Source organism: Coturnix japonica, chromosome 2 (assembly GCF_054131305.1).
Source record: "Coturnix japonica strain WE chromosome 2, WE-NBRP24, whole genome shotgun sequence".
NCBI lineage: Eukaryota > Metazoa > Chordata > Aves > Galliformes > Phasianidae > Coturnix > Coturnix japonica.
Genome location: NC_140664.1, coordinates 62,747,697 through 62,759,494, shown reverse-complemented (window position 1 = coordinate 62,759,494; position 11,798 = coordinate 62,747,697). Strand labels below are relative to the sequence as shown.

Here is an 11,798-nt window from a genome sequence, read left to right as displayed (position 1 = left end):
AATCCTTTAGAGAAAGCAAGGTTATACATTCCCACATCACATGGATATTATGCTTGAAACTTGTGCAAGACTCCAAAATGTGCCTATAAAGAAAAGACATTCAAGAAAGTCAGTACTAAATACTGCCAAACACAATCTTCGTGCAACTGTTGCTTTCAGCAAGCTAAATTACTTGCGCTTCACTGACATGATGGGAGGATCCTCCATGTTCATGCAACAAGTTAGAAAGGGTTGTCCTTATCTGGTAGTTTAGGCTTTACAAAAAAGAGTTTACCCACTCTGAAAGGATTGGGTAATGTTCACAACAGTCTCAATTTCTCTCTCAGATAATGCAAGTGATTTCCTAGTTGCATTTGAGTAAATTAAAACTGAGGTTTGTTCAGAAAAACATATCTTCTGCTTTTATTAACAATAATGGCCAAGTACCACGGCATATCAATGACTGCATCAGAATACATGAGCCCTTTTGTTCCTTTTTCTTTTCTTTCAGATGATTTTTTTTTTTTATGAGATTGCTCTCTTCCTGCCCTAGAAGCAACTTCAAGAGTACTCTTGGTAAGACAACATCCTACACATGGCTTTAGAGCTAAAACAAAATATCTCTCAGGTGCTAGATCACATGTTTGAAAATTACACTGCCCCACTTCCAAGCTTCCACTTTAGAGCCAGCACTGCACAGCTTAGAGCCAGCACAAAGTAGGAAGAGAACAAAGCCAAAACCAATGACTATTCAGCAAACCTTTAAATGAAGTTGTCCAAGACAAATGATGACTTAGTCCCAAACTGGATTAACTAGAGAGAACCTAAACAGTGACTTCCACCAGCTCTGCAAGGTGAACATCACAGCGCAAAGGGACTAAACCAGTGGCTGACTCATGACAACTTCCAGAGCCCTAGAAGTGATTTCCAAAGTAACCAGGTCTATACATTTTGATACAATTGCACTGATTTAGTTAGTGTTTTTTTTGTTTGTTTTTTGTTTTTTTTTAATTTAAAAAACAACAACAACAAAAACCCACAGCCGAACCACAGCACAACAGTTTTCTATAATTCCTGAGTTATGCTACATTTTCATAAGATTTCTGGAATTGCAACCAACTATCAGTGGGTTCTTTGGTTTGCTCGAGTTTTCCTCTGTTTCTTCTTGGAGTGGAAAGGAGCATCAACAGGATATTAATATTAGCATTGATATGGTTCATTGTCAAATCTCACTGTCTTAACTGGAACTATGCAAAGAGCTATGCTGGAATTTGAATTACAAAAAAAGAGAAGAATTATGAAGATTATACATATAGAAACAAAAGCAACTGTGTCAACAGAACTACTGGGAAGCTAAGAGTGATGATAATAAGAACTTAGGTATTATTTCCAGAATATTTCACTAAATGATCACTTGCGAGACCAAATCTTTCAAAGCAACAATGATTCTTAAGGAAGATAATCAAATAGACTAAGAGGGTTTATATATATATTAACCATTGAATCGATACTCTTCATTCGCTTAGAAACCATTTCCTGCCTAATGGGTGCAGATAGTTTAATTAACAAACATTGATCAATACTGTAGTAATAGCAGGCACTTAAAGCCACTGGGAGAGTAGGAGGAACAAACAGGAAACAGGTTAATTTTTTAAAATATGAAGCCATAATGAATTTACAAGGAAGAGCAAGGATAAGGCATGTTCTCAAACAGACTTCTCGTGTGTGTTCTACATTCATGTTTCCAAATGCCCAGCAGTTCTTATACATTACTCTAATGCAAGACCTATCCTGCCACTATTCATTCCTGTTATTCTCTCGTCTACTACTATAGAGCTTCATCATCCTTTCCCTTATATTAATTTTATACGAACATTACAATTCTTATTTACACAAGGTGCAAAGTACAAGTAGAATGTAAAACCAAGCCCCATAAAGACCCACTGTTTCTATTCAGAAACTCAAGAGTTTTTTGAAGATACATGGCTGAATTAATTACTATTCCATGTTTTTCAATTCAACACTTAATTTTCTAAGGAATTATTAATGAATAAAGTGTCAATGTGAGATTCAGTAACATCTGCACCTTGACTAAATTTCCTTCCTAATGCTTAATGAAGAATGACATTCACAGAATCATAGAGTCATAAAATGGCTTAGGTTGGAACGGACCTTAAAGATCAGTGAGCTCCCCTTCAATGTGCATGGTGGCCAGCTACTACATTAGACTGCCCAGGGCTTCATTCAACCTGATCTTGAACACCTCCAGAGATGGGGCATCTACAGCTTCTCTGGACAGCACGTTCCATTGATTCACCACACACTGAGTAAAGATTTTTTTTTCTAAAATCTAACCTAAATCTCCCCTCTTTCAATTTAAATCCCTTGTACATTCTATTCTAGGAACACCCAAATAGGCAATCTCAAGATCCAAACAACATTTTAATGCTTCCATCTACTTATCTCTCCTAAAATTATTACATAAACACCGCGACTCATGTAGAAAACTCACAAGACAGGTATGATTGTTACAGCTTGCATCAACTAATCACTTGCTTTGACAGCAACAGCTCACGACTTAACAGCAGCTTAAAAACATCCTTTTTAACATTAAATATGGCTCCATTAAAAAAAAAAATTAAATTCCAAGGAATTTACCAATGCCATGGTAGTTGGTCAAATTATACCCTTTTGGTATCTCAATTGTCCAGTCCCAGACTGTTATTAAAATACTAGAGACTGCAAGAGAAAAAATCCCAAATGAAAACATGTTATGCTTTCTTCAGCAATACAAGGTGAACTACAAGTCTTGCTACATGTTACTGAGGATGCATTTTCATCCCTTCCCTTCAGGTCAGTGAAGGATAGACTCGTATACAAAACATCACATATGTACAACACTTCAGGTTCTTCAGTTTATAAATCAAACACCAAATTCAACTCAAAAAAAAGAGACAATGAAAATATTTTGGCTTATTGCCATTAAATGGTCTATATACAATATTACCAAGCATTGTGAACTAAGCATATGAGGTTTTCAGCTATTTTAAACTGCAAATCTTCTCTCTTGCATTGAAGTTTAAAAGTACAATAAGATTTATATACACATGTATGTATTCTCAATGATTTAGCCAGATATCAGTGCTTGAGTGAACTATATAGCTATTCAATAGAAACTATAAAACATCGATACAAATATAAAGACATGGTCAATATAAAAAGCTTATATTTATAAAAAATATTTTTAGGTAACAGTCTTCCCCTGAGGGTATACCACATAGTTGGATTCATAAATATTGCTCTGCACTGCAGCTTGGTTACCGAAGTTCAAAGTTCAGCTCTAAAATGAAGTGTAAATAGCTCCAGTCACCTGACATGGCCACAGTGGTTGCCTCAGGATATGTTTCCTAGCTTGTTAGAGTGATAAAGACACAGCATCAACAGGGCCTCCGAAAAATCTGGAGAAGATTCCTTCTTCCACATATGGAAGATACGAGAGCAGGACCATTGGGCAAGCAAGCACATGTCACGACTGGGCTTTCCCTTCTCCAGGGCAGTTCACTGATTTTTCTGGACCCAGTCCCAACTATCTTCAGTCTCCTTTCTGTTCTTTTCAGCCTCAATAATTTCTTTGTACCTCCGGCGGAAGAAACCCATCTGCAAATCAAAAAGAGATTATGGTGGTAAGTAACAGTATCATTAAATAGAAACTTACGTTGTCAGAAAATGTTGTGAAAAAGAAAGAAAACAGCACCAATGTGAATGTCTGATTTCTAAGCCTGGAATCATAGCTCCGCATTTACACCAATATGAGATCAAACTGTGTCCCAAATCTTCACAAGTCCTCTGCTCCATATAGTTCAACTACTCTAAGTCCTCTTACATGAACAAAAACTACAAAAGAAAACTCCAAATATTTCTAATAAACATAGATCAGAAAAGGTAGATACAGGTTTATTGGTATCAAATAAAGAATAACGTAAAGTTTGGATCTAACCTAAAGTACAAGCTAGCTCTTAGGTTCCAGGTCAATGATGCTGGAGTTTTACGAACTGTGCTCTCAGTGTCCACAAATGCATGAAACAAAAGAAATCAGAGGAATTCAGTAAGACCACCTCCAGACTTTTAAAAAACTATTTCACAAAAGCCAACACATTCTATTGCTGGTACTACATCATGGTTCTGAAGATGTTACTTCAGCTCCCATATTTCCAGAAGTATCAGCCATAGAAATAACTATAGGTATTCCCCTCTTCATACCAGTAATCTAAATTTTGATCTCAAATTTTCTACTTAATGATAATCTGTGTTCAGATGCTTTGGAACAAACAGGTAGCTTCAGATTCTCCTTTCTGCTAGATGATTTCCCTTGTCTTTTTCCTAACAGCTGCATGAGGTCATAAGGCAAACCAGAAGTCTGATCTTACACAATGCAGACGAGCAACAGTAACATCTTCCCAAGTGTTCAAACTGCTGTAAGGCCTATTCTTATTCTCTAGACCCTTGTGATTGCTGGGAAAAACAAAATAAAATAAAATAAAAAGCTAGCAGTTTTCATTTCAGTTTGTATATAAACTCTTATATTCCTGTTCTTTTTAGTGACTTTTCCCTTTCAGATTAACACAATTATTTTAATAGACTTTGGTAAGTATTCAAAAATAACTTCTCAAACTCAGCAGTGCACCATGGAGACAACTGAATCAATATTTTGTTCATCATGGTTAAACATTTATATAACTCCTACCACTCCAAACCTGTTTTCTTAACTCCTGCTGAGTAAAACACAATGCTTTAGTATTCTTCTATAGGTTAGTTATTGCCATCCTTTACTCCCAAACTGGCAATATGTAGGATTGTTTGTGCTGTTTTGTCACTGCTAAGTTTCTGTTAAGTTGAACTTTCTAGTTTCAGTTCTTTAGTAACTTTAAATTTTCTTCAAGTATATTTTAACCCACGAGGTTCTGGAAGACAGCTTGTTTAAACTGATGAGTGTGCTCATCCAGCACAGCTTTGCAATTTGTAGAATCACAGAATGCCTTGGGTTGGAAAGGACCTCAAAGATCATCAAGCTCCAACACAACCTCTGCATGCAAGGCCACCAATCTCCATATTTAATACTAGACCAGGCAGCCCAGGGCCCCATCCAACCTGGCCTTGAACACCTCCAGAGATGGGGCATCCTGCCTCTCTGGGCACCTCACCAATCTCTTGGTAAAGACCTTCACCCTGACATCCAGCCTCAGGACCTGACAAGTGAGCCCCAGCTGCATGTATAATTCATGGCAAAATGACAGCAGGCACAGATCACCTTCACAGCATCCCTTACCTCCAATATTCAGCTTCTGTGCAAAAGATATAGATACCTGTGATCTCAGTTTTACAGAGATTGGTCCTATGACCTTACAGAGGCCATGACACATACTGAAGTCAGACCTGAAAAGAGGTTTATTCAGTCTTGCGCACAAACTATGAACACAATCTCTTGCTCAACCGTCACAAGTAAAGCTTTATCTGCTACAGTACATGAAAACACACTGATAATGGTCTTTCTGTTTCATGTTCTCACAAGGAGGATATTGTCAAAGTTTTGAAGAGCCAGGACTTCCTCACCTCCCAGTGTCTTTAAGAATAGTGTTATCACGAACACAGAAAAAGGAATTTAATAGTTTAACTAGTTTTCTGTTCTTCAAACTTGCTCCCTGACCCCTCTCCCCCCACCCCCTCAATAAATACATAAATAAATAAACTTCCATCTCCTGTAGCAAAAAAACACCATTACTACTATTTTTTTGCACTACACCTTCACTTTCACTACACTTTACACTTTACTTTCACTACAGGTATACAAGTGCAAAGGATGTATTCTGAGAATAAGACCTCAAGAAGGCAACATTTTGATAGGACATGGGGGGGGGGGGGGGAGGGTGGGAGGGGGGGAGAAGATGTCTTTAAATTAAAAGAGGGGAGTTAAACGTTATGAATAAATTCTTTCCTCAGAGGGTGGTGAGATACTGGAACATGCTGCTCCAGAGACATTCAAGGCTGGGTTGGATGAGACCCTGGGCAGCCTGATCACAGAATCACTCAGGTTGGAAAAGACCTTAAAGATCATCAACCTAACCATACCACCCTAACTCTCTGCTAAATCATGTTACCGAGCACCACATACAAATGGTTATTAAACACATGCAGGGATGGTGACTCAAACACCTCCCTGGGGAGCCCATTCCAGTGCTTAACAACCCTTTCTGTAAAGAAGTTTTTCCTGACATCTAACCTAAACCTACCCTGGCACAATTTTAGGCCATTTCCCCTCATCCTGTCACCTGTCACCACTGAGAATCCTACACATTACAGGAGGGCTGGAACTAAATGAACTTTAAGGCCTTCTCAAACCTAAACAGTTCTTTGATTCTGTGATCATAAAATCTTAGTAAAATCCTACTGATGCCAGCATACTTTTCAATCAACAGAGACTTAAAGCTAATAACAGCGTTTCTCCTTAGATTTTCACTCTCCAACATGGAGACTTCAGAGAATTATTTTATTGGTAAGAAAATTAATAAATTAGAACCTCCTTCCTCCTCTGCTGTCGCCATGTTTCTACCAGAGGGATTCGCTGTAGGTACTTAGTTTAGTCTTGGGAACCTGCAAATACACCTTACATATGGTCAGGGAGCAGATGTGTTAAAGAAGTGGGTGCCATTTTTGTATTATCAGGTTTTGTAACAGACCTACAACTTCTGCACACTGAAAATAAAACTGCCAGGGGACTTGGTTTCCTAAGATTAACAAGAGAAGTTCAATTTGTAGCTTTTAAAAACAGGTTTTAAACCCCTAAGGTTTCCATCCTTCATGCTACAACATCCTTGGTTCAATAAAATCCTCACTTGAAGTTATAATCAAAATTATAGAAAGGCTTTTTAATTTCCTCTAGGGCCAAACAAACAAAAGCAAACTCCCACTGTTATTTTAATAAAAATTGTCTGTTTGTGAACATCTGCTTCAGGAATTATCTTTGAAAGTTGGTTATGATAGTTTTGGTATTTTACTATTTCATTACTGGATACATAATGCTTTTGTATAGCTTTTCATTAGGGCAAAAAAAGTGAGCTGAATACCTGAATAAAAATTAATGAAGCATGAAATCCTGCATCTACAGGTGATTCCACTGTGAAGCTGGGTACATTCACTGGCTGCAAGTGTTGTGGATGATTCAAAATTAAGTAGAGAGCTTAATTTAAATGCAACAGAAATGAGAAACTGGACCATAAGGATTTTTTATTGGACATTTTAAAAGTAGTGTTCAGGATCAGTTAGATTTGCCATCCCTAAAAGGCAAGGGTATTCTTTGTTATGGGATACTGTTCCTTAGGGTCAACATAGCATGTTTCTAGTTAATGAGACAGAATCCTTCTGATCATCAGATTTATTTATTTTTTTTTGTGATGGCTGCAAAGTAATCACAACATTACCATGTCTTCACAAGAGAACACACAGTGCACATATCCATCTCCTTACAACAAACAGATTTCAATAAGAATGACAGGAATATTAACCCATATGGCAATGGCAGACAAGTGCCTGTGGCAAGCTGGAAAGAAGAAGTGAGTTTAACATGCTGGAGAAGGGGCAATAAGGAGGATGACACATAGATAAAAGCAAGAGAAATGGTGCAACATGGATACAGAGGATATACTGTATCGGTTCACTGGGGTAGGAGTGACATCAGAGACCTATCACCTCAGGCATTTTTTGTACTAATGTTAAGGCCCTTAAGAGAACTCATAAATCCCAGTGAGGATAACTGAGACTCAGTCTAGATTTCAAACAGGGTAAAGAGGAGAGATCACCAGCTATAGCAGGAGGACTGCTGTAATGGCATTTGTAGTAGAGGCATTTTCAATGGACCAGTGCAAAGGCTTCCAACCTGATTCATGGTCTGTGATTCTCTCAGATTGATCAGTTCTCCCACTTTTTGCTTTCCATAAAGACAGACACATGCATGTATGTACATATGCATGGGTGAAAATGGCAAAGGACCAGTCAAGCCCAGGTCTGCGACCCCACCATGCAATGTGCAAGTGCACAGCACCGCAGGCAAGGAAAGGACTGATGGCAATACTCTGATCAACAAACTTGTGCCATGGGAAGGCACTTATCAGATGAAGAGCAATAGGAGAACCTTATTATAGGAGGCAAGGTGAGAGTACCATAATAAAGCCAATAGTACCATAATAAAGCCAAAGTACCAATAAAGGTATATAATGGAAGAAGAGGAGTCAGCTACCAAAGGCAATGCAGGAAAAAAGCAAACCCTAGTCAGAGATGGGTCAAAATGATCTAAGAAGGCTGAAGAGGCCCTTAGTTTTGGGCCTTTTGGGTCAGTGTGGCTGAAAAAAAAGTTATCAACAGTGGGGCACTACTCAGCTTGTCTCATCCTTTACTCTGAACCCTGACAGAACTCACCAGACATGACATGCTATGACATTTTCTCTGTGTGGAGATAAGGGAGGACAAAGAGGGATGTTGAAGTGTTCTGAAATACAGGGACAGTCCCAAAATCCTGGGGCTATTATTGTCACTCCCAGTGGATAGATGCCTTGCACCAGGAAAAGAGAGACTGACAGAACTGTCTGCAAATAAGTATTAGAGCTGCTGTAAATAAGGAGCTTAGATTCAAAACCTTAAAACCACTCATAGATTTTACACTTATTCTTAAGTGAGTTATTCCAGCCTTTGTACCTTTTTTCTCGCAAAACCTTACTGCCATCTACAGTATATTCTGAGCAGAAAGTGTCTTTCTGGCAAAACAGAATAACAAAGCAACAGAAAATCTGTGTTTCTTTTAGTCTGGGGAATTACACCTGTTAGTGTGAAGTTATATCTTGTCACACGACAGCACTGTCAAGTCTTGAGTATTCAAATCTTGAGTATTCAAAGTCTCTTTCACTAACATTCACAACTCCCTTCTGCTGCCATGTCAGTTCTAAATCATTTAAAATCACTCGTAACACTTGCGCAAAGATGCATTCTTCAAGCACTCACACAAACTGAACATCCCAGCCATAATAATTCTGTAGTGTTAACATCATGACAAATTACTGTCTTTTTTTCTGCTGCTATTTTCTGCCCTCCAATCTGCACCTCCACAGGCCAGTCTCTGTCCCAGACTAATAAAGAGAGAAATAAATTTAAATGTGGGCTATAGAAGAATGGTTAGATTACGTATTTCTTTAATCTAGTCTTTTTCTCATTATCATCATGCATTAAGAAACAAGGTAAGAGCAGCTAGATCCTCCTGTAAAATAATACTATAACCTGACTTTAGTACACTAGTGTTTGCAGACTGTAACTGAAGAAGGAATACAGGTTTGTGAACAATGTTCAAACAGAATCTATAATATTATCAGAGACCTTTGCCACTAATGTCAATCAACAAGGTATAAATTTTTAATTACATTTCTACCATATCCTGATATACTAAGCTGCACGCGAAGAAGTATTGACTTTTATCAGCACAGAGCTTCTGACAAATGTCTTCTAACGGATTATATTGACCACAGTGTAAAGCAACAAGAAAAAAGAGAGTGAAGTACTGATGTACTTGTAGCACAGAAATAAAACAATATTTGTAGCACAGAAATAAAACAGAAATAAAAGAGTCACTGAAGCAATCTCCCACTGAACAACACCTGGATTATTTGGGTTCAGTGCCTTATTCACAACCCATCTTTATTATACAGTTACTTCACTACAGTAAGCACAGTGCAGTCATATCTGAACAGCTACAGTCTGGATTTACATCAGAAATCTTTTACTACCCCATCTCTTTAGCCTAGGCATAGGCTTGAGCCATTTACTTTGTGGCCCTTCAGAAAGAACTAAAAAGTTCAAAAAATGTACAGCTTATCACACCTAAAGGGAGACCAAAAGCTTCATCTCCAGGAAGGTGCCACCAGCTGGCAGGGCGGCAGCACCCTGAATTGTTGCACAGCAGACTGGTACTGCTGCTGCTGCTTATTATGTGAATCTCATTTTACTACTGTTAAGAAGGTAGGGAAAAAAAACAACACTTTGCACTTGGGTTCACGTGGCCCTGCATTATTCTGGTATGTAGCCAGCTCCAAGAGGATGCACTGTTTCCTTCCTCCCAATTAAAGTACCCCTGCCACAGTACAGAAGGGTCAAGAACAGATATTGTGGATCAGCTTTTCCACTGGGGACTGGCAAACTGCCAATGCCTGGGCCTCCCTGAGAGGAAAAGGCCTTTTTGGAAAGTAGCCATAAGTACTGGCTGGAGTTTAAGGAGAAACTATACATTTGGGAGGAAGGATGGTATTGTGGTTAAGGTAACATGAGGACTCCAGCGGTCTGGCTTGATTATTCAGTCTTCCACTGACTTTCTGGGAGGCAAACCTCTTTGCTTTTCAGTAATGTGGGTCCTCATTTGCTCAATTAAACATGCAAGAAAATAAATACATATGCTTCAAACATCACCATTTCATAAGTAGTTGGCAGGTGAGCATGTATATACAAAATGATAAATACACATCTGTAGCTGGGAAAACAAGGTAAAGAAAAGCTGAGAAGTTTGCTCAATGGTAAGCCCTCCTCTACAAACACTCTGTTATGCTACCATGGAAGAATCTGACATCTAGCACCTGTATCTAATCCCAGTTTATTGCTATATGTGTTGCTATGCAGAAAAATGAACAAAAAAGGTGCAACATACTTCCTACGTTTGTGCAGACTGGCAAACCGACTCAAGATATGATTGTTGGTGCTTGGAGTGAAGATCTGTAATACTCCATAAATTTTAAAAGGAAATCTATTTTCCATGGCTTAGTAGTAAAACAAGCACAGTTTTTAAACACATTTTTTCTCAGACAGTAACTTTGTGAGGCTGAAATAATAATGAAAAAATAATGTGCTCTTTTTTGCTAAACTTAGCCCATGCAATCATTAAATAAACTACTAACGTAACCAAATGCTTTATGTCTGTCACCAAAGCCAAGTTTTCAAAAAATATAAGTAAGGCTTAGTACTCTGAGCAGATAATGCAAATTCAGAAGAGCCATATACATGAAAGATTCCCATTCGAGTGATAACTGCACTTAGAGACAGATATCAGTACAGTCAGTCTGACACAGTATTTCAGTATTTTTTCAATATAGCCTGTCTTGCTGTTGTCACTCATGCATACAATATGGAATTCACCATGTGACAAGTCATATCTAGAACTGTGTTGCAAACCCACACTGAAGTGCTCGCCCCACTCTAAACACAATGTCCAGCCATCAATGATGTGTTCCTCTAACCACCTCTCATGCAACTTTTCTCCCAGGAGTTGTTTGTTATTTTCAATGGACCTGCTTGCTAAGGAGGTGAAGAATAAAGCTGGCAGTTGTAGTTTCCACCACTGGCATATCTTTACCATGCAGGTAAGATCTAGTTTGCCTCAGACACAGTGCTAGCATTTAATTCATTTAAGCATATACAAGGGCTGCTCTGAAAGTAATGCCTCCTATTTTACTACATTGACCCATGATGTCAGAGGCAGATACTGGTAGTATGGCAGTAGAGATTGAACCTCTCTTCATCAATATTCTGTTACATTTTGTAGCCGTGTGACGGCAGCAGAACAGCAGTCCTATAAAATGTTGTCTTGCATTAAAGAGCATCTGAAGCAAATGTGTGTCACTGAACTCCTCCATGCAGAAAAAATGGCATCCATTGTCATTCACTGATGCTTGTTGAACGTCTATGAAGGCCAAATAGTGGATGTGAGCCCAGTGAGGTGGGGAAATGTTCCAGCA

The 11,798-nt window shown here is 38.5% G+C and overlaps 1 protein-coding gene across 3 annotated transcripts in view; it reads right to left on the bottom strand.

The window, feature by feature from the left end:
* Positions 1 to 1,837: 1,837 nt before the first annotated feature.
* ITGA9 (integrin subunit alpha 9) overlaps positions 1,838 to 11,798 on the bottom strand; it is a 205,811-nt gene continuing 195,850 nt past the window's right edge. For 2 of the 3 annotated variants that reach the window (XM_085537654.1, XM_085537656.1), the window contains exon 28: positions 1,838 to 3,636. In XM_085537654.1, the coding sequence (XP_085393780.1) occupies positions 3,538 to 3,636 (99 nt within the window). In that variant the 3' untranslated portion in view covers positions 1,838 to 3,537. The remainder of the gene's footprint in view (positions 3,637 to 11,798) is intronic. The other variant, XM_085537655.1, reaches the window with a different exon arrangement.